Source organism: Borostomias antarcticus, assembly GCF_949987555.1.
Source record: "Borostomias antarcticus genome assembly, chromosome: 14".
Lineage (NCBI taxonomy): Eukaryota > Metazoa > Chordata > Actinopteri > Stomiiformes > Stomiidae > Borostomias > Borostomias antarcticus.
Window position 1 is genome coordinate 13565135 of NC_140247.1, and position 26062 is coordinate 13591196.

At 46.0% G+C, this 26062-nt stretch overlaps 2 protein-coding genes across 3 annotated transcripts; one reads left to right on the top strand and one right to left on the bottom strand.

Moving 5' to 3' along the window:
• The first annotated feature begins 310 nt into the window (after nt 1-310).
• On the top strand, nt 311-11543 carry prpsap1 (phosphoribosyl pyrophosphate synthetase-associated protein 1). Of its 2 annotated transcripts, XM_084448693.1 has the most exons (11): nt 311-450; nt 987-1039; nt 1279-1345; nt 2495-2667; nt 3034-3149; nt 3294-3349; nt 3801-3946; nt 5723-5764; nt 8856-8926; nt 9453-9599; nt 10059-11543. In XM_084448693.1, the coding sequence occupies exons 1-11, from the start codon at nt 368-370 to the stop codon at nt 10215-10217; spliced, it is 1113 nt and encodes a 370-aa protein (XP_084304819.1). In that variant the 5' UTR covers nt 311-367; the 3' UTR covers nt 10218-11543. The 2 variants fall into 2 exon arrangements, with proteins under 2 accessions (XP_084304819.1, XP_084304820.1); XM_084448694.1 differs by lacking the exon at nt 5723-5764 and having other exon boundaries at nt 10059-11542.
• Nucleotides 11544-18628: 7085 nt separating this feature from the next.
• LOC311317649 (GTP-binding protein Rhes-like) lies at nt 18629-19536 on the bottom strand (the record flags this gene model as incomplete). Its single annotated transcript, XM_084448730.1, has 2 exons — nt 18629-19102; nt 19381-19536. 2 exons carry the CDS (start codon nt 19534-19536, stop codon nt 18629-18631), a joined length of 630 nt encoding a protein of 209 aa, XP_084304856.1.
• Between the last annotated feature and the right edge of the window lie 6526 nt (nt 19537-26062).

The following is a 26062-nucleotide window of genomic DNA, read 5'->3' on the forward strand; positions in this document are numbered from 1 at the left end:
AGTGAGTCATTCTGAATCTGAACCAAGAGAGCCAGCTCCCTTGGCGGAGCCGTCATAGAGGGTACACTGTCCCCTCCTCCGTCTGGGAGAGGGTGTCCTCACGCCTCAATATACCATGCAAGTCCCTCGACGTCCTCACACGCCTCTCCGATGGCCAACTATCAGTTAGCTCCCTTAGCGGAGCTGTTAACTAGCCTTATACAGGGCGTGACCTTTATTTTGAAATTCCTGGCATAAACGATACCGGATATGCGCTTCGTTAATGAGGTTTACGCTCGCTAGTTTCCCTTGCTTTAATGCAGCAGCAACAACTGCTACCAACAGTCCTGCTAGTCGCCTGGCTGAGCTGAACAGCTAGCTAGCGAGCATGAACGTCGCTAAAAGTGGATACCGGGTATTTTCTGCCAACTCCACGGCAGCATGCACAGAACTAGCGAAGAGGATAACAGAGTATGTAGCTATTTCTAGTTGTTTAGCTAACGAACATTAGCATGTACCTAGCCTACACCTGAGAACGACTCGGACAGAGAAAATACAATTAGCTAGCTAACGTTATCTAATGTTACAGATAGGATAGCTAGCTAAGGCACTGTCAGCTAACGCTGACAGGAGTTTGACAACTACTAGCCTAGCCAGTCTACGTAATTTAGTATGCATAACGTTAACTTTGCTGTCTAAAGCCTGACTAATTGTTAGCTTACTTTTAGACATAACGTTAGTGCTAACTTAGCTTTGTTAGCTAGCACCAACTAACTATCACCTTGAGGTAGCTTAAGCTTATGCTAGCTAGAGGACAGTAGCTAAATCTACAAACATTAGCTTAGTTAAATAACTCCGTACCATTCTTACACGATCTAGCTACACGGGCACTGGCCAAGCTAGTTAGACAGCCGCTAGTCAGCTACCCAGATACTGCGTCTCAGTGTGTAAAAGCTGAATCAAATTCTAGCTAGCTAGCTATTCAGTTACTATGTGTTAATTTGCAGACGGCTTGGCGTGGAGTTGGGCAAGTCTGTGGTTTTTCAGGAGTCCAATAGGGGTGAGTGAGTTCGTCTTAGTTGATTTGAGGCAGGCCTACCCATTACCTCCCACCTCCCTACCCTACCCACTGCTCCCCTAACTCCCCTACCCACCACGATTGGACTATAGAAGTAGTCACTTCACATTCAGTGCACTGTCAATCACAAACATAGGCCTTTGTCTTTAGAAGCAGCTGAGAGTATTATTGTATCATCCTAGCCACTGTTGTTGAATGTTTCACATGTCTGCCCCAAACAGAGACAAGAGTGGATGTGAAAGAATCTGTTCGTGGCCAAACCATCTTCATTATCCAGACCATTCCCAGGTGAGCTACACAGAAGCAGCCAGTGTCTATGACAGTGTTCTGCAGTAGTCTGGCAGGGCCCAGTGTCTAGGACAGTGTTACGCAGTAGTGTGGGCAAGGCCCTGTGTTTAGGACAATGTTCTGCAGTAGGCATGTGAGAAAATATTGGAATGCGATATATTGCGACACAATAACGTGACGAAATGCATCATTGAGCTGATTCGCGATTTGCAAACTGAGGCTACCTCTCAGTTCCTGTATGCTAACAAGCTTGACAGCCAGCGGTTAATCAGAAACCTGCTAAATTTTATCTTAAGGTATTCTTGTTTTCAGCCATGGTAAATAACATGTTCCTTCACCAATAGAACTAGTTTAAAGAACATGTTCCTTCGCTGATTGAACCAGGTTGGGGCAGCTGTAGCTCAGTTGGTAGAGCGGGTCGTTCATTGATCGAAGGGTCAGTGGTTCGAATCCCAGCTCCGCCTGTCCACATGTCGAAGTGTCCTTGAGCAAGACACCTAACCCCAAATTGCTCCAAATGAGCAGGTTAGCACCTTGCATGCCAGCTACCGCCATTGGTGTGTGATTGTGTGTGTGAATGGGTGAATGAGAGGCCATTGTAAAGCGCTTTGAGTGCTGCTAAGGTGGAAAAGCGCTATATAAGTGCAGTCCATTTACCATTTACCATTTAAAGAACATGTTCCTTCAGCAATAGGACCAGGTAAACAACACCTTCCTTCACCAATAGGGCTCCAGTCATGTTTTCCAGGCTGCTTCATCACAGCTTCTAGAACGTGACTTGGAACGCGAGATGGCGGGCGATGAGATGGCACATGTTTGAGCTCCATGTTTGTTCTTGGCTCATGAAGGGAGCTCTTGATTGCTCTAGCTGTGTTCGGAATCGCTCCCTCGTTCCCTCACTCCCTATTCCCTATATAGGGTTCACCATGTAGTGAACTACCTAGGGAACGGAGAAAATGTAGGGTACATGCACTGTTCCCTGTAAATCAAGGTGAATTGTGGGTAATAAATAGTGGACTATATAGGGAACGAAAATTCCGTGGAGAATTCGGACACTACAAACAAAATGGCTGACGCCCTTTATAGTGCACTATATAGTGAATAGGGTGCGATTCCGAACACAGCTCCTGACTGTCCCCCTCTGCGCAGGGATGTGAACACGGCCATCATGGAGCTGCTAGTCATGGCCTACGCCCTGAAGACGTCTTGTGCCAAGAACATCATCGGCGTGATCCCCTACTTCCCCTACAGCAAGCAGTGCAAGATGAGGAAGAGGGGCTCCATCGTATGCAAGCTGCTGGCCTCCATGCTGGCCAAAGCGGGTACGGATGGCTCGGCTAGCACAGATGGTTTGGAACTGCGCCCTCTGTATGTGGCTGTCCTGACCGAGACCGTCAATGGACTGTTAGGATGTCTGATGTTGGGTCTAATGTCAGACTCTTTGCTTGGCTGGAGGGAGACTGAGGTTTGATCCCTCCTGAGTACAGCTGTTGTGCTACCTCTGGTAGAAATGTGGCACTTCTTGTCGTTGGCTAACCCCTGACTGTGTTCTCTCTCCTTTTTCGCTCCTTTCTCTCTTTCTCCCTCTTGTCTCAAACTAATTCCTCTCTCTCCTGCCATCTCCCCCCCTCCCCCTCTCTCTCTCCCTCCCCCTCCCTCTCTCTCTCTGTCTCTGTATGTCTGATCAGGTCTAACTCACATCATAACCATGGACTTGCACCAGAAGGAGATCCAGGGCTTCTTCAGCTTCCCTGTGGACAACCTGCGGGCCTCCCCCTTCCTGCTGCAGTACATACAGGAGGAGGTACACACACACACACACACACACACACACACACACACACACACACACACACACACACACACACACACACACACACACACACACACACACACACACACACATCAAATCACAATGTGATCTCAACTCTCCTCTTTTCTCTGTCAGGTTCCAGATTACAGAAACGCCATCATTGTTGCAAAGTCCCCCTCAGCTGCCAAGAGGTAACACTGCATTCACCACGACAACGATGATGACTACTATTACCTGCAACCCTACACTGGGAAAATAGGATGTTATGAGCTAGTATATCCCCTCACTGTGGTTCTCATCTTGCGATCTCTCTTTCTCTCTGTCCCTCTCCCTTCCTCTCTTATATTCTTTCTTTCTTTCTTTCTTTCTTTCTTTCTTTCTTTCTTTCTTTCTTTCTTTCTTTCTTTCTTTCTTTCTTTCTTTCTTTCTGTGTGTGTCTCTCTCTCTCTGTCTCCCTCTCATATTCTATCTCTCTCCTTCTCTCCGTCTCTCTCCGTCTCTCCCTTCCTCTCATATTTTTTCTGTCTCTGTCTCTCTCTTCCTCTCACTCTTTCTCTCTTTCTCTCTTTCGCTCCGTTTCTCTCTCATATCCTATCTCTCTCTCTCTCTCTCTCTCTCCTTCTCTGTTTCTCTGGTTCCCAGGGCCCAGTCCTATGCAGAGCGCCTGCGTCTGGGTCTGGCCGTGATGCACGGAGAGGCCCAGTGTTCTGAGTCGGACATGGCCGACGGGCGCCAGTCCCCCCCCTGCGTACGCAACACCTCCGGTCACCCCGGCCTGGAACTGCCCCGTAAGACCACCCTCTCCTCCCGCCTGTCCCCCCCCCACTCCTTACCCTCCACACCGGAGGTGTGACTGTACATGGAAATGAAACCATAACCGTTCAAGAAAAATCCCTAAATGAAAAACGGATTTTATTATTATTATTTATCATAATTCTATAAGTGATGACGTCACCATTCATTGCTACTTCACAGTAACAGTTGACTTTGGGTTCGTTAAGTAACTGAGCGGATCAGCTTTGCTTATCCAGACCGAAAAATGCCCTCGCATCGCACAACTGAGCACTTTCTGACTAGGCTTCTATCATGTATTTTAACTTTTAGAACAAAAAATACTCTACTCTGGGAGTCTCTGTTAAACACACACCTTTTTTGGGGCATTTTTCAGAAATCCCATTCATTTTTCCTGTAGGTATTTTGGACTACATCCCACAATGGCGAAAATGCTACATTTTTAGCCTACAAAGTTACATCAGACCTCACCACTCTATAACAACAGGTTCTGTCTAAGGCCAGCTAATAGGCTGTCTGTATCTCCTCTCTGGCTCCCTATAGGCCAGCTCTTCAGCTGGGTTGCTAGGTAGAAATGTAGGGTTTTCTAGTCAGTCTTCCTCTTGAGTTAGTGTTTACTACATTTGATGAAAGCTTGTAAAGTGGAGAGGAGAATTTAAATCAACACATCCTTCTCCTAGGTCTGATCTACTAACACGATCATGTGGGTGACTTCGGTTCCTCTTTTAAACAAACGTTCTTCTCAGAAAATGTTTGTGTAAAACAAACAGCTCTCACAGACACTCCCCTCTACTAACGCTGCAGGCCTTAGGCTCAGCTTCAGCTACATGGTTGCTTTCTTACTTACACAAAGAACAGTTGGCATTGGCACCAGCGTTTTGGTTTGCATGTCCATCGAGGATCACAGACAACAGAGGAACACTCTATTCTCTGAGCTCACAACAATGAAGTGACTTCAGTCTGACAGTAAACTCAAATTGATCTGATTCTGTCCAGTTGGCTGGCCTGTCTGCCTCCGTTTGTGTCCTGTAAGAACTGTGTGTTTGGCTCCAGGCTCTGTGCAACTGGGGCAGAGCAGTGAGCACATCCCTGTAATGGCTAGGAGAGAATCATGGGAACTCATGATTCAGTGTAAACAATGAAACAAGAAATCCTATTGCTGCTATTTCAGATTTTTGAAGCGCTTTCTCCTCTGTTCTAGGTGGTAGGAGTTTTTATTTAGGGGTTCACTCACTGGTCTGACTTGAACATTGGGGCTGTTGGTTGGTTTGTTTGTCCCGGACTGGGAGAGTCGTCTCAGGGTCCTGCCCGGCTCCACCTCCAGAGCCTCTAGTTGCCCCAGAACAACCTCCCAGCTCAACCTGTTCTCAGGGAAGGTTCCAGAACACAGCATCAATCAGTCGCGAAGCATTTTCAAGAAACGTGTCTGTGGTCAGAAATAATGCTGATTAGTATAACGGACTACTAAAATATTGAAATGGTCAAGAAAGAAATCTGTACTAAAATGTACAAATAACAACAACACCAAAAACGACAACAAAAAACGATCCCAGAGGATGCTCCCAGTCCTGGAGTCATGTCTGTGTCATGGTGTGGGGGGCGGGGGGGGGGGGGGGGAAATGTGCTACTGTGTACTGTAAAGTGTGTGTGTGTGTGTTTTGCTGTGTAGTATGTGTAGATGTGTGTCTGTGTATGTGTGTGTGTGTGTGTGTTTGTAGATGTGTGTGTATATGGTCTGTGTTGTTAACATGGTGTTTATCTGTTGGTAATAGTAGGCAAACAGCAGGCTGCGTTCCCAGGGATAGAGCTCCCAAGTACGACCAGTTAAACTCCGCCTCCTCGGGGGCCCTGTGCCCATGCTGCCCCTCTGCCTGCATGTAGTGATGGGGGGGGTCAGACCAGCCTGACCTGGAGCTGTCCGGAGGGTCAGAGCAGCCTGGCCTGGAGCCGTTTGGAGGGTCCCAACCACACTGCTCCTCCCAGACAACGTGTAGAATGCTGGAGCGATGTTTCTGAAAGCTTAACTGGCTTTGTTGCTCCCGTTAGACCAACGGATGATTTCGTCTCTCAAACGAAATCATCCGTGTATCCAATTTTTTTTTAATCCGTATGGACGTGTCTGCGTTGTCCGGTTTCAGCAGATGGCTCCTGTAGAGGAATGTGGATCCAGAAAGACATGGGGGACCAGTGTGGGCGTGGCCTGGACCTCAGGGCTTCAGCTGTGAACCTGAGACGGACAGCCCAGCTCTGTACCTGCATTTCCCTACCAGCTCAGAGTAGGAGAGCTGATCCTGGACCAGCTCCCACTCTGTAGTTAGAATCTCGATTCAGAAAGGCACAACTGATCCTGGATAAGCACTCCAACCCTGCTCCAAAGTCACAATCTAGATCGATTAGCAAAATCTCCAGATTACAGTATCAGACTGGCTACTAACCCTTGCTGAAGCCCAGTGTTAACTGCAGTGTGTGATTGGCTTGGCATCAGGAAGAGACTCCTGACTGGTCAGTTCTCCAAGCCGGTCTCACCCCCCCCCCCCAACCCCCTCTACCGTAGCAGCTTCTTCCAGAACCTTCCGATCATCCGTCTGTAGGAACTAGGGTCGCAGAATTAAGGGAATATTCACAAACTTCCCCCAAAATCACTACGGAAATTCATGGGAATTGACTGGCATAAATTCTGTTTTCCAGTTTATTCCCATTAATTGCTGTTAATTCCCATGGGACGTTTGTGAATATTCTCTGAATTTTGCAACCCTAGTAGGTACCATCGGCACAAATGCATAGTTTTGTCTTGATCCGCACTCATCTTGCCCAATCAAAATGTCATGCTGCCCTATTGTCCCGCCTCCTCAAGGTCATCTTGCCCAATCAACACATCATCCTGCCCTATTGACTCGCCTCCTCGAGACCTGATTGGCACATGGCTTGCATGTTATGATGACAGTGATGCATGTCGTTTGAAGCACAACAACAACAATGAAAAAAGATGTCAGCTAGGAGAGGAGAGGAGAGGGGACGACTGCTACGTTATTATGATGATTCAGGGGTTAGTGGACATCAGGTTGTAGTAAAGACCAGTGATGACTCTAAGCTATGTGTTTAGGAAGACTGTATGTTTAGCTATCTCATTGTTGCTTTGGTATTGCAGCTGGAGTAGTACTACCAGACCGTATGTTATCAACTCGGCTCACTGCTGCCCTCTAGAGGAGACAGACCAGACAGGCAGGCAGACAGATAGGCAGGCAGACAGACAGACAGACAGGCTGACCAGACAGGTAGGCAGACAGACAACCAGAAAGATGGACGGACAACTAGACAGACAGACAGACCCTGCTAGTGGACTCTGGATAGGAGGAGGTGGTGCAGTGTCAGTGTGTCTACACTAAAAATAGTGCTATAGAACCATTTGTAACAGTAAAAGCACGCGCTTGCAAAAGATTCCAGAGAGAATCTTTGTAGCCCCACAAGGTGCTGCTAGGAAAGCGTTCTTTCTCACCTGAAAAGGGTTCTATGTAGAACCTTTTTTCAGAGGGTTCCTCCATTGCTACTAACTGTTCTATACAGCATCTCTTTATAACTACAGTAGGACCCCACTTATCCGAACCCAACGGGACCGAAGGTCGTTCGTATCTCTGAAATATCCGGATGACTGAAACATGTTAAAATGCACCAAATTCAATAAGTGGTATACTTGTTTCATATAGACTCATAAATACCCTTAATTACTTGTGAAAATGCATCAAAATTGCAATCAAATAGCCAACTAAACTCATACAGCCTAGCCTATAATAGACCTACAGTAGCCTATAATAAAATAACCAAATTTCCTTGAGTGCATGCTTTGATCAAATACAGTACTTTATTCTCAAATGAGACGTATGCTGCATCGATAGGCTACTGTATTCGCAGAACAACATGGTATAGCCTAAAAACAACCCAACATTAGAACAATTAGAGCAAATGATAATCAATAAATAAATAAAAGAAATGACAGACAAGTTATCATGTCTTAGGCTATTGTAGCCTAAAAGAAAGTCTCTAAAACAACCGATGTAGGCTAACGTGGCCTAGGCTGTAGGCTATTATTTAACAAATACAGTAGGTCTAGTAGGCTAATCTACATGCTCACAACACGTCTGTGTTCCTGAAGTCCATTAACTGGGAACGAAAAATGATTCGATGCTGCTTCAGGTTGCTGACGCGCTTTCTGGCTACCAAAGAATGCAGCTCTCGCGCAGCAGACTCGTTTGCGTTTTGCGTTCGACATTAAAGTAACAAAGAAATGAAACGTGACAGTACGCTACAGGCAACATGTAGGTCTACATACAGTTCTGTTTTTATTCACAGTAGGGTACAGTACTGTAATGAAAATCCCACCAGTAACCAGATAGCAGGTTTTAAGCCTGTCCGGTAGACCGGGGGGTTCGGATCTCTGAAGTTCGGATGAGTGGGGTCCTACTGTACCATTATGCAAATAGCTGTCAGACCTCTACTCTTGTGCCCCTCCTCTCCCCCCAACCAGACATTGTGTTGTCGTGGAGACAGTGAAATCCTGTTTTCTGATTGGGTGTCATTTTGAGTTTGCATGGCTTGGTATGTTGTCATGTGAGTTGGGTATGGCCCTTACCAGGCCATCCTGCCAGGGTAGGGGGGTAGAATGGGGGACATTGATAGATGTCTCAAATCAGCACTTCTGATGGATAGCCTTTGATTGATTGTGACAGTGACCAAGATTGACATAAATTGCAGTACAGATTGTGTGTGTGGGGGGACGACGACTCATAATTCAGCCCATTTTACCCAATCTACTCTTGAGATTGAGATGTGATTCGCCTGTCCTGTCCGTCCGTCTGTCTGTGCTGTACGATGATGCCTGTATCAATAACTCCCCCCTTCCCCCCCCAGTAATGATGGCCAAGGAGAAGCCCCCCATCACGGTGGTGGGAGATGTCGGGGGGAGGATAGCCATCATAGTGGTGAGTAACGCTGGAAGTCCTTTCCAATAAACAACCCAACATGTGACTTCAACGAATGAATGAATGAGTTGCTGAACAGAGTGGAGAATTGGACCCACAGACCTGTGACATAATACACATTTGGGAACCAGCACAGCAGACCACTGATGGACCACCCCAGAGAGCATAGGAGGCTACTGTTTGAAAGCACTGATGCTGATAAGATGAACTGAACATGTCTGATAACCTAAACACGTCTGTGATGAACTAAACATGTCAGTTATGATCTAAACACGCCTGATAACCTAAACATATCAGCTACAGTACGAAGTAAACATGTCAGCTATGAAGTTAACATGGCAGCTATGAAGTAAACATGGCAGCTATGAACTAAACATGGCAGCTATGAACTAAACATGGCAGCTATGAAGTAAACATGGCAGCTATGAAGTAAACTTGGCAGCTATGAAGTAAAAATGTTCAGCTATGAACATGTCTATGATGAACCGAATGTTCTCGGGCTCTCTCCGGCCCCTCCTCCCCGCAGGATGACATCATCGACGACGTGGAGGACTTTGTGGCGGCGGCGGAGATCCTGAAGGAGAGGGGGGCGTACAAGATCTACATCATGGCCACGCACGGCCTGCTGTCTGGAGACGCGCCCAGACTCATCGAGGAGTCCGCCATCGACGAGGTCAGTCTGCCGCAGGCCATGGCTGGCCGGCTCCCTCTCTCTCTCTCTCTCTCTCCCCTCTCCCTCTCTCTCCCCCTCTCTCCCTCTCTCTCTCTCTCTCTCTCTCTCTCTCTCTCTCTCTCTCTCTCTCTCTCCAACCCTCCCTCTCTCTCTCTCTCTCTCTCTCCCTCCCACCCTCTCTCTCTCTCTCTCTCTCTCTCTCCCTCTCTCCCTCCCCCTCTCTCTCTCTCTCCCTCCCTCCCTCCCTCTTTCTCTCTCTCCACCCCCCCACCCTCTCTTTCTCGCTGAGTGTGTTTGTGCAGTGTGTGTCTATTCAGAACGGTACAATCAGTGGTACAGTAGAATGTACATGGTGTCGATAAACAAGTATCTCTCCCCCCCCCCCCCCCCATCTCTCCTCCTCTCCTCTTCGCTCCTCTCATCCCATAACCTCTCCCATCTCTCCTCTCCCCTCCCCAGGTGGTGGTCACCAACACTGTCCCCCACGAGGTTCAGAAGCTCCAGTGTCCGAAGATCAAGACGGTGGACGTCAGCATGATCCTGGCCGAGGCCATCAGACGCATCCACAACGGGGAGTCCATGGCCTACCTGTTCAGAAACATCACCGTGGACGACTAGCCCTCCCGACAGGCCCTCAACTCTCTGTCCTCCTCCTCCTCCTACCACCCCCCCCTCCTCCTCGCCTCCGCTGCGCGTGGCGGAGAAGTGGGTCTGAGGACTCCTCGAGCGCCAGGAGGCGAGGAGGAGGGGGGAGGGTCGCGGGTTGTCCTGTTGCCTTGTCGTACGACCGTTCCTGTGCTTTGATAGGATGGAGGCGTTTTGTTATTGTTTAATTCGCTTAGAATTCGTTCTGTTTCGGCCTCGACCGCCGCCGCCGGAGGAGGAGACGTGTTACCGTGTCCACTTCCTCCCCGTTCGGTTCAAGGTTTGACGGTCATCTCTCTTTCTCCCCCTCCCTCTCCCCCACCTCTCTCTCTTTCTCTCTTCCTCTATGTATGAAGGAGAACTGATTAACGGTTTAGCTCTGTTCAGAGCCACTGTCCAGCAATACCAGCACTTAATAATTGCTCAGCAACCTGAGCCAGTCTGCCCAGTCCAGCTCCAGTCACTGGGAGCCTGTCTAGGCTGCGTTTGATTTACTGTACCACACGGTTAGCACTTTGATGACTGTCCTGTAGGTGTCAGGTACTGTATTGGGCCCTTGTTATGTAATAAAGGTATCACTGATATGTCAAACGCCATTGGAGGTGGTTTCCTCTCCGTTCTGAGTGTTCCGTTCAGGTCCAGCGCATTTCAGCAGAAAGATCTACCCAGTTCACCACCGCGCCCCTTCCCCCTCCACCCTTCATCTGAGAGAAATCTCTGATCTGACATGAAGGGATTGGCTGCAGCTGTGGTTGACATGTACTCTTGTCAGATCGGATATCTCCTCAGAGAGAGGGGTAGGAATGAAGGTTGGTAGTTTTCGAATGTTCAAACATACGGTAAAAATGTCTCCCTGAAGTCTTTGATGTGAATGAGTTTCAAGGCATTGGTTCTGGCCACAACCCCAGTTCAAATAAACAAAACAGCAACCAACAAAATAGCTACAACAACAAAACAGTTCACAGAATGAGACCCCTTGCTAGAAGGCAAGAGTAGGCCATGCATTTAAGCTGTGATTTTGAGAGGGCAAGATCCCCCAATAGTACACCGAAAAGTCCAAGAAAATGGCACGGTTCAATTATCTGACCTGCGATTTCTGAATAAACATAAAATAAAGAGGACCAGAATGCTGTTAGGCCTGGACATGACAACAATGTGTGATAAAGGCTGGCGGGAGGTTGCTTACATGTTTACAGGTAGGACTAACCTGAAAGCTTTGACACGCATATGAAGTGGGTGTACGTGTGCCATACGTCTTAATGTAAACCCGCTCTGTCACCACAGGCTTCAGCTGAAGCTTTTCAAACGTGTTCTGAGTTGAGATGTGATATTAAAGTGATACTGTGGAAAAACTAAACGCCCATTGTCAACTGTGGTGTAGTATAGGTACTTAAAAAAAAAAAAAAAAAAAAAATTTATACCTCTTATAGTATGTCCAGGCGCATGAAAATGGAGACAACTATAAGAACATGGGTGTTTGCTTTTAGGTCATGCCGGCTTGATACACGCCGACCTGTCCTCTCGGGAGTGCGTGCAGGTGTGCGTGTGCTCATATTCTAGTTGGCGTTACTTCCTGACAACACATGAGCTTAGAATAAGTTCCGTGGCTCGAATACCTCATTCACAATGACAAGGCTACACATACAGCATCTTTGGCTGGATTGAAACAATTCTTAATCTCTGGTAGATTGATACATCCCATATGGGATGGGCCACATAGATGGCATGACACGAAAATAAACATTAATTCGATACACACACAAACATTCCTCCTCGGAAACTTTAAACATGTCATTTTATATCATCAACAACAACTACAGTGTTTTCACCCACAGCAGTGACACTTAGGCTTAGGCTACAGAATTCAGTTTTAACAGTCAATGAGTGGGTTGCTCAGCTCTTACATTGTCTTTAGTACAGTACGTACAGTAGGCTACAAGTTAACCAATCAGGCGCTTGCCTGCTCACTGAGGGAACAACACGCTGTTGCTATGCCAACCTGATCCCATGTCTCAGAAGCGCATTGATTTCAAACAGATGGACAAGTGAGAAACTCGCTTTTATTAGTAAACAGTACAGATAATACACCCAGTGAACATTATGCTTCAGTTCTGAATACAGTACACACACACTGCTAGGACCAGGATGATATTTATACTGTATATAAAACAGATTATTAGTGGTCCATTCCTCAGGCGGCACCATGGAGGTGTGGTCTGGGACCCGTCACTTGTTCCAGACTTCTCAGGGTTCGAGTCATCACTGAGGAGCTTAGACCAAGTCTAGGGGCACAGACAGAGAGAGAGAGAGGGAGCACAGACAGACAGAGGCAGAGACGGATGGGCACAGACAGAAGTAAAGAGAGACAGAGGGAGTTGGAGACAGACACACAGAGGTAGAGACTCAGAGGAGCACAGACACACAGGTAGAGAGACAGAGCGACATACAGACAGAGGTAGAGAGACAGAGGGACACAGACAGACAGGTAGAGAGACAGAGCGACAGACAGACAGAGGTAGAGAGACAGAGGGACACAGACAGACACGTAGAGAGACAGAGGGACACAGACAGACAGGTAGAGAGACAGAGCGACAGACAGACAGAGGTAGAGACAGACAGAGGTAGAGACACAGACAGGTAGAGAGATAGAGGGACACAGACAGATGTAGAGAGACAGACCAGTAGAGACAGATGTGGCTGGTACTCACCTTAGGGTCTAAGTGAGCTCTGACCTGGCAGCAACACAACTGTGTGTGTGTGAACAGGAGGTACTCCTGACACAGCTGTGTGTGTGTGTGTGTGTGTGTGTGTGTGTGTGTGTTTGTGTGTTTGTGTTTGATCAGGACATTAAGAGGAAGTGTAGAGAAGAGAACCACAGGTCACTTCCTCTTCTGACACAAGGATAACAATACACCTTGTCTTAATGTGTGTCTGGAAAGGGGAAGTGTGTGTGTGTGTGTGTTCGGGGAGGGGGGGGGTGCTTTCTGTACCCACTATTGTGTCCAAATATCTATAAAATACATTTTATATGTTTGACTCCCTTAATTGTATAAGACAGCACTGGCACAACCATCAGAAGTTAATTAAAGTTGACGCACTTGAACCAGAAGAAATGAGATAGTTACTATGGCAACCGTTGACACGCACAAGTCCTAAATGTGGACCATGTTTATGGCCCTATTGTATAACAGACGTTACATATGCAGGGGGTAACAGGGTTCAACGTACCGTGATCAAGCTAACGATTCAAACTCATATCACCAGCTAAAGCAACTCCAGACCCAAAGGTGAAACTGTACATTAAAAAAAAACACCAACCTGATTTCCAGAGGTTTTGGGGTTGTGGTATAGATGATAAAGTTGTTTGCTAGAGGAACAAGCTGACATACTGTTCAGAACGTCACTCCTGACAGACAATAGTCTTTTGTTTGCCTGGGAGAGTTCTTCCCTCGTGTCTCATTTCAACTCTTGCTGGGTTACGATTCCCGCAATTGACTCTGGGTGCATTGCCAGGTAACTCATAATACTCCTCCATACTCCACTAGACTACTGTTCTTATCTTCATACTCCACTAGACTACTGTTCTCACCTTCATACTCCACTAGATTACTGTTCTCACCTCCATACTCTACTAGACTACTGTCATCACCTTCATACTCCACTAGACTACTGTCCTCACCTTCATACTCCACTAGACTACAGTTCTCACCTCCATACTCCACTAGACTACTGTCCTCACCTCCATACTCTACTAGACTACTGTCCTCACCTTCATACTCCACTAGACTACTGTTCTCACCTTCATACTCTACTAGACTACTGTCCTCACGTCCATACTCTACTAGACTACTGTCCTAACCTTCATACTCCACTAGACTACTGTCCTCACCTTCATACTCTACTAGAATACTGTTCTCACCTTCATACTTTACTAGACTACTGTCCTCACCTCCATACTCCACTAGACTACTGTTCTCACCTCCATACTCCACTAGACTACTGTCCTCACCTCCATACTCCACTAGACTACTGTCCTCACCTTCATACTCTACTAGAATACTGTTCTCACCTTCATACTTTACTAGACTACTGTTCTCACCTCAGCAGGAGAAAGCCTGGTGAAGATTTCCTGCTGCCTGGGTCCTGCTACATCCTGGGTCTTTGGGGGATGCTACATCTTGAGTGATCTACCTAATCTGACCAATCCAAGAACACCAGGGTATTGTAAATCTGCCCCAGGATTGTAAGCAGCAAGGTTGCGCAGCATAAAACCAACGCTTTATTCCTGTCATGCCGGAATCTACCCACCAGAATCCTGCTTTGCCCCAGAGCAGTACCCAAAGTACACAATATGTGTATGCATACACACACACACAGGCACAAACGCACAGTACACACACGCACAAACTTTAAATCTCTCGCACACACACATTCACAACAAGTCTCTTCCTTAGCTCTCTCTCTCTCTCTCTCTCTCACACACACACACACACTCTCTTAGACACACATGCGTGGGTATCTGGACAAAGGAGCCTGTCCGTCAGTATGACGCCGTAGCAGCTGATCCCGCAGGCCAACATGTGCCAGCTGACAGCTTCTACACGGGAAGAGACGTTACCACCTGCTAGGAATCAACTCAGACTTCCTTCATGAGCGGTTGTAGACTTCCATGGTAAAGATTTAGTGTCGCAGGGTTAGGGTTGGTTTCGCTGAGGAGGAATCAGATTGATTCATTCCAACAGGGGATCAAACCCAGGTCTCTCTTTCTGCAGAGACATGAATTACCTCACTGAGCCATTCAATATGCAATATTAGTATGCACACACACACACACACACACACACACACCTTTATTTATACATGTACCTGTAGGTCGTGTCTTGATTGTAAAGTTGGTGTTCCTCAAGGGTCTGTCCTTGGGCCGATTTTATTTTCATTATTTATCAACACCCATACCCAACTGTTGTCAGAACATACACACTCAGATTAGGGCAGGGTATCGATTCGAATTTCAAGAATCGATTCGATTCCGATTCACAAGGTTCAGAATCGATTATCATGATTCAATTCGATTCGATTCAATATCGATTCGGTTAGTGTTACTAAAACCTGTTTTTTTTTTTAGCTGTAACCTTAATTACATGACTGCCAAGTTATGCAACACATCAATACTAGGGCTGGGTATCGATACTGATTTCCAAAAATGAATGAATGAATGAATGAATGAATCATTGAATGAATTAATGAACTATTCATTCCTTCATTTATTCATTCATTCATTAAATAAAAGTCCCAAAAATCAATTTTGGGATTCCCCCCCGTTAGAACAACCAGAGCCACAGACAGAGGTGACTGTGTCATCCCACACAGGCGCACCACCTTTGGGCAGACGGTCCCGTCTGTCAAAGGTGGTAATCTCTGGAACACCCCTCACATTAGGGAAAGCCCAACAATGAGCACTTTTAAAAACCACTTGAAGGGATGGCTGAAGTCCACTCAAACCTGCACACATGTAGGCCTACAGTAGGACTTTTTGCACCTTATTTTGAATGATGTGTAATTGGATGATGAATGATGCGTATGTGTGATGAATGTGTGAGGTGTGAATGTATGAATGTGATAAACGATGTGTATATGTATAAAATTGTAATTAGGATGCGACTGTAAGTTGCTGTCGCTGTTGTGCAATACATTGTGTGCAATATGTTTTTTGTATTTTCTTTTTTTATATATTCCCGTATAGTATTGTATTTAACTTCTGACGTAACTTATTATTATAATGCACTGTAGCCGAACTCTTCCATACTAGGGAACAGCCTGTACCATCTGGCAGGGGGACTATCAATGTAAATCAGCCTTTTGGCTTCAATTGTAGTGCATTTACATAATAAAAAAAAAAAAAAGAAGTTCATCAAGGTAGGCTACTCTGTCCCTACTTGAGCAAATAAAATTAATTGAATTGAATCAATTAAGAACAATTTCCTATTTGCAATGACGACCTGCTCAAAAAGGTGGATACTTCTTCGTATGAATTTGGTGTAGTTGAAAAGTTGGAAAAGCTGCCCTCGATGTCTTGAGTCATCCAAGTGACTTGATCTGCAGTCGATCTCCCACGTCGGAACCGGCCTGCTCCTGTGGGAGCAGTGGGTTGATAAATAAGTAGAAAACTCTAGGCCAGGGCTACTAACAGCCTTACAGATGGCCAGTGATGTCAGTAAGCTGCCAGGAGGGGGGGATGCAACACAGCTCAGTAGACTGTGGGGCGCAGATATCAGCCTGAAGCACAGAAGGAAGGAAGGATCTGAAGAGGAACATCACTAACGTCCTGTGGAGTCAGATCTCAGGCTCACACAGCTCACATGGTTACTTTAGGTAACGTCATCTTTCTGGATTTAAGACTTTGTGACCCTCTGTATGTTAGAGATGGGATTTGAACCCTCTGTGTGTAACAGATGGGATTCAAAGCACTGCTCTACCACATTATGTACAGTATAACCTTTAACCACTAGACCAATGTCCAATGTCTGTAGCTTATTCAATGTCTGTAGCTAATTCAATATCTGTAGCAATTTCAATGCCTGTAGCTAATTCAATGTCTGTAGCAATTTCAATGTCTGTAGCAATTTCAATGTCTGCAGCTAAGTCAATGTATGTAGCTAAGTCAATGTCTTTAGCAATTTCAATGTCTGCAGCTAAGTCAATGTCTGCAGCTAAGTCAATGTCTGTAGCTAAGTCAATGTCTGTAGCAATTTCAATGTCTAGCAATTTCAATGTCTGCAGCTAAGTCGATGTCTGTAGCTAAGTCAATGTCTGTAGCAATTTTAATGTCTGTAGCTAAGTCAATGTCTTTAGCAATTTCAATGTCTGCAGCTAAGTCAATGTCTGCAGCTAAGTCAATGTCTGTAGCTTACCTCCTCCCTGGTTTAGTAAGATGTGAGCAGTGAGATGTGTCTATAGACAGCTGGGGTTGTATTTGTGTGTGATCTGACTGTGATCATTTGTGTTAAATGTGATATAACTGAGTTGTGATATAACTGACACCTCATTGCAGACACTGCGATACCTACAGCACAGTATGTGCTTTTATGATTCATTCAACAGCTGTTCAGGTAATTGCAGCTTGTCTAGTGGACTCTAGCTAAAGAGACGAGATGGCAGTGCTAACTATGAGTAGTAATAATACTCTATAAACTATGAGTAGTAATAATACTCTATAAACTATGAGTAGTAATAATACTCTATAAACTATGAGTAGTAATAATACTGTATAAATTATGAGTAGTAATAATACTCTATAAACTATGAGTAGTAATAATACTGTATAAACTGTGAGTATTAATAATACTCTATAAACTATGAGTAATAATAATACTGTATAAACTATGAGTAGTAATAATACTTTATAAACTGTGAGTAGTAATAATACTTCATAAACTATGAGTAGTAATGCGACTTTATTGACCATGAATTCAACCATCACATTGTTTTCCATACTGTCAAGGAAAATACAAAAACATTGAAGTCTTTTATATCCTCATAGATGTACCGTACACATCCTTATAGATATATACCGTACACAGCAGATATTGTGCTTTTTTCAGCTAATTTTCTCAAAAAGGTAAAAATACAAACAGAAACAAAACAAAATAAACATCAGTGCTTAATGTCTGATTCAAACTCAAAGTGCAAAATATAATATTATAATAATAACAATACTGCCGAGCAACAGTCCATTCATACTGGGAACAAAACACAACCGTCACATCCCCTTTTTATGACATCATGATGTCCCATGAATAGACACAGTTCATATGAGTACCGATACATTACACCATCACATCAGTAGATACTTCATACAAAGCCTGGGCATATTTAGCCACAGCTATCAACTATCAAATAGACAGGCAGACTCTTTCTCTCTCTCTCTCTTTCTTTCTCTCTCTCTGCTGCTCTCTGTGCTCTCTCTGCAGAGTGTTCCCCTCCCCTAGTAGGTGGGTACAGTAGTTAGCTGGTTAGTTTGAAGAAGACTGTCTCAGTCCCAGACTCTAACTCTAACATTAAACCTCCTACCATCTCCCTTCCCATCCTATCCTACCTCTTGTTCATCTCTTTTTTCCTCTCCCTCCCCTTCTCCTCTCTCTCTCTCCCCCTCTCTCTCCACCTGCCTCCCCTCCAGCCACCCTAGCCCCTGGCCCCCCTAGCCCCGCCCCCCCTAGCCCTTGGCCCCCCTAGCCCTGCCCCGCCCCCCCCCGGCCCCCCTAGCCCCTCCCCCCCTAGCCCCCCCCCCCCCCCCTAGCCCCTGCCCCCCCTAGCCCCGCCCCCCCTAGCCCCCGGCCCCCCTAGCCCTGCCCCCCCTAGCCCTGGCCCCCCTAGCCCCCGGGCCTCTATGCTATCAGGCAGCTGTTTGTCTTGTTCATGGGGGGCCTGTCCCTCCCGTCGTTGGGGAAGGTCTCCCTGCGTCTGCGCAGGGCGGGGCTGAGCCGGCGGGGCAGGTTGGCCTGCCGCAGGAGCTGCTGGAACACCTCCAGGACGTTCTCGTTCTCCTTGGCCGAAGCCTCCAGGAAAACGTTGTTCCAGTCCAGCTCCACCTTGGCGAGCACGTCCTCGCCGGACACTCGGCGCAGGGCGCCGCCGCAGTCTGACTTGTTCCCCACCACCACGATGGGCGTGAACCTGTCGTCCTTCACCTCCAGGATCTCGCTGCGCAGCGCCGCCACCGTGTCCAGGGAGTCCGGGTCGTCCACGGCGTACACCAGGGCGAAGGCGTCGCTGTTCTGGATGCTCAGCTTCCGCATGGCTGGGAAGGAGTAGCTGCCACTGGTGTCCATGATGTGGATGGTCACCTTCTCATCCCCCACCTGTTAACAGCATAATTGGTTAATTAGTTAATTGGTTAATTATCTTTTTTTTTTTTTTTTTTTTCAACAGTTGCTTTCATTGAGCGTTTATTTTTTGTGTGGAAAAAAAACAGCTGACAGGGATCCAAAATAAACATATTAAATATTTCATTTGTGATTGGTGATGATTTTCTGCGTGTATCCGCCTGCGGATGTGTTGTAAATGACAACTCAAACAACCAATCGATTCATAGATCAATAATTGAACGGACCAATCGAGCGCGCGCACGGTGAGTCACCTCGTACTCCTTCCTGTGCAGCTCCTCCACGGTGCGGTGGTGTTTGGGTTCGAACGTGTCCTGGAGGAAGCGTCGGATCAGTGCCGTCTTCCCGACTCCGGCCGCTCCCAGGAACACCAGACGCACCTCCGTCCTCTCCTTCACTTCCAGAGACATCGCTCTTCCTGTCGGGCTGCTCTGCCTCTCCTCAATCTCCCTCCCTCGTGCCTTTCTCCTTAGTCCTTCTCTCCTTTCCCTGTGTGGAAAATCTCAGGATCCCTTGTTCTCTAGAGACGTCTCTCCTTCTGCTGCTAGTCTCAGGATCTGTTTTCCTCTAGAGAGGTCTCTCCTGCTGCTAGTCTTCCCAGACAGGCGAGGTGTAGAGAGAGGTTGTGGTGTAGAGAGAGGTGCTGCTGGAGGAGAGAGCAGGTTCTGGGTGTTGGGCTGGTTGAGCTGGGTCTGTGTGATGGGAGCAGAGAGAGGCCATTAGATGAGTGTGTGTGAGGGAGTCTACCTGCCTGTTATCTGGCCAGCCCTCTTTATGGTTCTTTTCAATCCGTAATATCCCACGCCCTCCTTCTGCTCTTAGCCAGTCGGGGCAATGGAGTGTCTGTGAGTGCACTCACAGCAGCCAACCAGAGAGACACATGCAAATGATTGTATCGCTCCCTCCCTCCACCTCTCCCAGGAGGCAGTAGTTGTGTGGATGTAGAACGCTCTCTCTCTCTCTCTCTCTCTCTCTCTCCCTCTCTTTATCTCCACCCTCTCTCTTTATCTCTCTCTCTGTCTCTCTCCCACTCTCTCCTTCTCTCTCTCTCTTAATCTCTCTCCTCTCTCTCTTCACTCTCTCTCTCAATTCAATTCAGTTTAAATTGAATGGGCTTTATGGGCACATTGCCAACGCAACAGTCTCTCTCTCCTTCATTCCCTTTCTCTTCTCTCCGTCTCTCTTTCTCTCCCGCCCCTCTCTCTCTGGTGACTAGCCAATTAGTTAATTGATTTTATTGATTGGGAAACTGCCACTAGCATGTCTCTGTGCAACAGTGTGTGACAGTGTGTGGTTTAATATGCTTGAATGAGCTCAGCAGCAGCAAGGGGATAGGCAATGCATGTCAGTATGTACTGTAAGTATGTATGTTTCACCGGGGAGGTTGGATTTCCACACATTGCTCATGCCGTTTAGAGCTCTCCACGTGAGCGCCTTCCTCAATTTGAGGTCCTGTTCCGTTGAGTCGACCCAAGAGCCCAGGTATTTGAGACTTCCTTCAGAGCATTACCTTCAGCTGCCATTAGAGGAAGATGTTCCAGGGTGTTATAAGTCATGACCTCAGTTTTCTTGGCGTTCAGAAGGTCAGGAGCTCTTGTGCTTGCCTCACGTGGTTAGATATCAGGCTGATGTCGTCGGCGTAGTCCAGGTCTGTTAGGACTACAGCGGGATACCTTCTCGACCTCCTAGGTGTTATAGTGAGGCTGAGATCCTCGTCTCTTCCCTGGATTGCCAGTCTCAGTGCGTAGTCCACATATGTATGCATGTATGTACTGTAAGTATGTTTGTATGTATGTATGTCTTATATAGTGGAATACCACAGGGTTCTATTTTAGGACCAATGTTTTTCTCTATTAATATGCTTCCCTTACGTCATGTTTATTCTAATGACACACAGCTCTACCTATCAGCCCAGTGAGTGGCTCAGACCTTTCTGCAGCTTCAGAGCTAGGGATAGTCAGGGATATTACATCAAGTCAAGTCAGGGATATTACATCTAGGCCCTAAGCTCTTAACTGGACGAATACAACCCTGTTTGGGTTCCATTATATCGGTTCCATTATATATATAGTCTGGAGTCAAAGTGCATTACCTTTCAAATCCAGTTGCATTTGAACAGCCAATCATGAAAAAGGGGGCGGGAGAATCAGCCTCGCTATCTGTGCGGGCCAATCATCCTCCCTGCTCAAAACTCAAGTATATTCCCATTGGTGTCCACGAATATCATAGCTTGTTCCCAGAAGTTCTTGCCATAGCAAGAAGGGCCTGATCTTAGATCAGCACTAAAGCTCTCTTGTCTTTTCCAGAGTTTAGACTGAAATCCAAAGGAGACCTAGCCAGAGGCCCCTAGACTCTGGAACAATATTCCTTTAGAAACTACAACAGCTAAAACAAGGTCTACTTTCAAATCTCTGTTGAAAACCCAAACTTGCTTTTGATAAGATGTAATATAAATAATATTAGTAGTTAAGTTTCTTTTCATAAGGTGTGATGTAAATAATATTAGTATTTAATATCATAGATACCACGTAGTTGGAAGGTCTATAGATAATATCATAGATCTCATGTCATGTTTATGTACTGAGCTGGCATACTACTGACTTACTGTGACTGATTATGGTCTCTCCTTACTTACATTACTGTGACTTACATTATGGTTGCTCTTCGTCTCACATTCCACTTTTCTCTGTCTCTTTCTCTCTGTCTCTCAATTCTCGCTCTTTTTGTCTCTCTATATTTTCCCCTCTCTCAGTTTTAGTCTCTCTCGTTCATATTCACTAACCCCCCCCCCCCCCCCTCCATCTCTCTCTGTCTCGTTTCTATGCTGTAATAGTCACGTTGCTATTAAACCACAGTGTTTCCAGATCTGTGAAACAGATGTGAGGTGTGTGACTAGCTCTATTTCTCTCTATCTGTTTCCCACATTTTCTCTCTCACTCTGTTTCTCTTTCTTTCTCTCCGTTTTTCTCATTCTCGCTCTTTTTTTCTATTTTCTATGTCTCTCTCTCTAGCTGCTCTCTCTCTCTCTCTCTAGCTGCTCTCTCTCTCTCTCTCTCTCTAGCTGCCATGTCTGCATTGTACTGTTTGAGGTCAGGTTGTGTTCAGCAACGTGACATGGGTGTTATGATAATAAGTGTTAATTAGGCTGACAGCGCGGTACTAGTAGACGCAGTGAGCTGAGCACACAGGAGGGACATTCTGACAGGAGCTTGAAGCCACTGCAAGGGGTTCTGGGTAGAGAGCCCTCAAGTTTCTATGCAGTGCGTTTATTTACCTTTATTTATACAGTCAGTCAGTCAATCAAGAAAAAAATGTATTTGCATTGATAACATGTGAGCATCGACTTTACAAAACCAACAAACAGAATCAATTTTTTCCAGGAAGTCTGTTTTCCAGGGCATCACTGTCAACAATGTTGGATGGCCAATTTATTCATCCCTTGAAGGCTGCACACACACACACACACACACACACACACACACACACACACACACAAACACACACACGCACCCGCACACACACACACACACACACACACACACACACACACACACACACACACACACACTCACACACACACACACACACACACCCACACCATCAGGGTCATTATAGCTATTCATTAGCTAGTCATAAGACCAGCTACAGGTCCTGTCCTCGCCTGCCCTCTCATCACCCCCCTCACCTCTCTCCTCCTCTCCTCTCTCCTCCTCTCCTCCTCACCTCTCTCCTCCTCTCCTCTCCTCTCTCCTCCTCTCCTCTCCTCTCTCCTCCTCACCTCTCTCCTCTCTCCTCCTCACCTCTCTCCTCCTCTCCTCTCTCCTCTCCTCTCTCCTCCTCACCTCTCTCCTCTCTCCTCCTCTCCTCTCTCCTCCTCTCCTCTCTTCTCCTCTCCTCTACCGGGGGAAGAGTATCCATGGGCCCTCTGGGTCCCTGTATGAGAGGAAGGGCAGTACCAGACCTATCCACTTCCCTTTCCCCCCAAGTGTCTCTTGTCACTTCCCAGGCTGCCAGTGTAAATAAGAATTCATTCTTAAGGACTTGCTTAACTAAATAAAATAAAGGAACAATTCTTTGGGAATAATAGTCTGAAGTCGGTTCTGTAATAATTGAACAAGGAATAGGTTTGTTCGTGTGTGAGTCAATAATCAAAATAGGAATTGGATATGGTGGTTGGATTACTGGAAAGAATGAAAAGAGGAACTTTAGGAAGATCCGTGGTGAACAAAGTTGAATGAATGGATTTAATTTTGTCCTCTTGGTAGAAATTGATCGAGCTCTAAAAACATGAAAGAATAAAACAAAAAATGCACGAAGTAGATGCGATAGTGGTTGGGAAGCAAAGGGAACTGTGGTTCATGGTTTATCATGGTTTACAACCATTCATCTCTTACAACTTAAATAAATAAATAAATAAATAAGGTGAACAGTAGTAATAATAGGCTAATATTGTCATCGTAGCAATGCACGTTATGATTAGCCTACAATTAAAGATTGGAATAAGTAGGCTATCTTTTAGGATTTTAAATTATTTTAAAAGCAGGGAATGAGCACCAGACATGGAATACAAATGGGGATGGAAATGTATTTGTTGGTGATGTAGCCATGTACATCCGCGCTAGTGTAGTCCAGGCCTCAGAGGAGTGGTCAGGGCCGGCTCTAGGGTTTCATGTTCTGTTTAAAAGTCGGCAGACGGGGCCTCTTCCGCTTATCTGGAGAGAAGCCTGCATGAATGGGAGGATAGAGGGGACAGGGTCACCGAACCACCTCTGCTACGTTTAAAGAGACTACTGTAAGGATAGCCAGCCAAGCAGGCACTCCCCTCTCTCCTGGGTGTGTGAGTGAGTGTGACTGTGTGTGTAAGGGATTGCAAAATTGCCTTAATTAAAAGTTTATCAGTAAAACTATACCCCCCCCCTATTTTTTTGATGTATATAAGAACTAACATACTTGGACTACGACTGCAATACACAAATGGTGTCTCTCCACCAATCCAGTAGAGGGCGCTGTAGCGCTCCTGAGGATCACGAGAGAGTTAAACTGACTCCGCTCCCAAACCAGCTCAGAATAAACTGGTTGGAGCTGGAGTTAACGTGGATACATGTCTCTCTCTCCTTGGTCCACAGGTACTGCACCAATACACAACACACATTAGTTTAGCTTAGTAGATAGCCATTTAGATAGCTGATAGAAATGATAAGCAAGAGTTCTCTGTGATACATAACGTTTTGGGTATTGATTTTGGAGTCATGATTTGACGAACTTGATGCCAGCAGTTAGCCAGTCTAGGTTCGTTGCTAGCCATGTTGCCGTAATGAAAAGCGATCTCATTGGAATGTTTAGAGACATATGGAGATTCAAGTTTGTATAAATGTGTTACTAGCTTATCAGTAACCAGTCTGTAGTTGCTTTTATACGTTCGACTGTACATGTATTTGTGTAGCTCCCGCCGTTACAATTTGAATTTGAAATTACTGCGCTCTGGTAATGTTAGTGTGTGTGCGCGCACGTGCGTTAGGCTGTGCAGAGAGAGAGGGAAAGGAGCTGGTGCGGATTATAACAGGAGACATAGGCCGTGTCCGAAATGCATACTACTTACTATATAGTAGGCGAGATGCAGCATGCTACATCAAAACTGTGCATACTGTATTTCGCCTACTATATAGTAGGTACTATATAGCAGGCGAAATCGGCGAAAAAATTGCCGAAAATGTAGCATAGTCCAGAGCATACTGTTCCGGAAGTCGAGACGTGATACGTCACTGGGCAGTGAGAAAAATAAAAAAGGATGGCGAACGTAGAGGTCACCGGGACCGCAGCGGGAGTTTTCAAATGTAAGTATTGACTTAATTTGTCGATGAAAAAATTATTTTTTCTGACAGATATCTTAGTTATAACGACACAGAGCTACAAATGCAGTTTTGTGTATATAGGTGGGGTAGAAATGACATTTCGAAAAAGAACGTCATGATAGCTAGCTGCTTGCATTGATCTCTGTGGTGGACGTTACGTTAGCTAGCTAGCCCAGCTAACGTTAATAGGCTACTAACGTTACAGGTGTTCAGACGGCTCTTGCTCAAAACGTATTAATGTCATAGCTTAAATGTTATTATAGCTAGAATCAAGACAAACAGAGTAACATTTCCATGTAATATGACCATGATTGCTTAAGAAATGTATAAGAAATGTCGAAATTGTGATGAGTTGTTAAATGGCTAACCTAAGCCACCGAGCCTAACGTTACTTGAAGTTGTTTAAACAATTGTCTGTTCATTCCATGATTTAAACGAGTTCAACTGTTCATATATCATATATTAGTATATTAGTATTCATTGTCCCATAATACTTCTGGATGTATTACAGGGACCAACGACCACACCAGGGTCGATGATCCTCTGGAGGACGGCCAACTCCTCCCTGTTTACGGTGTAACCGCATGGGTGGCCCCCATCGCCTCTTCCAAGACCCCGTACCACTTCCACGAAGCGGCTGTGGCCTCCCCTCCCTCTGTGCTGACCCCAGTTCTGGAGCTCTTTAGGTCCTATGAGGTTAGATAACAGTTTTCTAGTGTCATACAAACTGTGAGTCCCTATCAATATATTTGCTATCATGTAGCCTGTAGATCAAAATCACCTTGTACATGGCTACAAGGTTCTCTGTGTGCTTTATCCAGGCTGTCTCCGTCGTCCCCTGCAGCCCAGCTTCTAAGATGTAGGTCCTACATAAATCAATATCCAAAGTAAACAGACCGCTGGATTGCTTCTGAACAACAATGCATACGTTAGTTAACTTACTCCAAGCCTTTCGGCGTGGTGTTTCTCTTCCCTGTAAACAGGGAAGAGTTGGCCGTCCTCCAGAGGGAGGACCGGCTGATGTTGAATGGGGGAGAGAGAAGGCAGAGATGAAGGCTGAGTGGAGGGAGGAAAGGGGGTTGTT

Bases quoted from the DNA above. Each gene is read 5' to 3' on its own strand.
- prpsap1 (XM_084448693.1), top strand. From the start codon at position 368: ATGAACGTCGCTAAAAGTGGATACCGGGTATTTTCTGCCAACTCCACG. The intron at 1,040-1,278 runs GTGAGTGAGTTC...TGCCCCAAACAG, and splicing joins TTTTCAGGAGTCCAATAGGG to AGACAAGAGTGGATGTGAAA. The intron at 9,600-10,058 runs GTCAGTCTGCCG...TCCCCTCCCCAG, and splicing joins AGGAGTCCGCCATCGACGAG to GTGGTGGTCACCAACACTGT.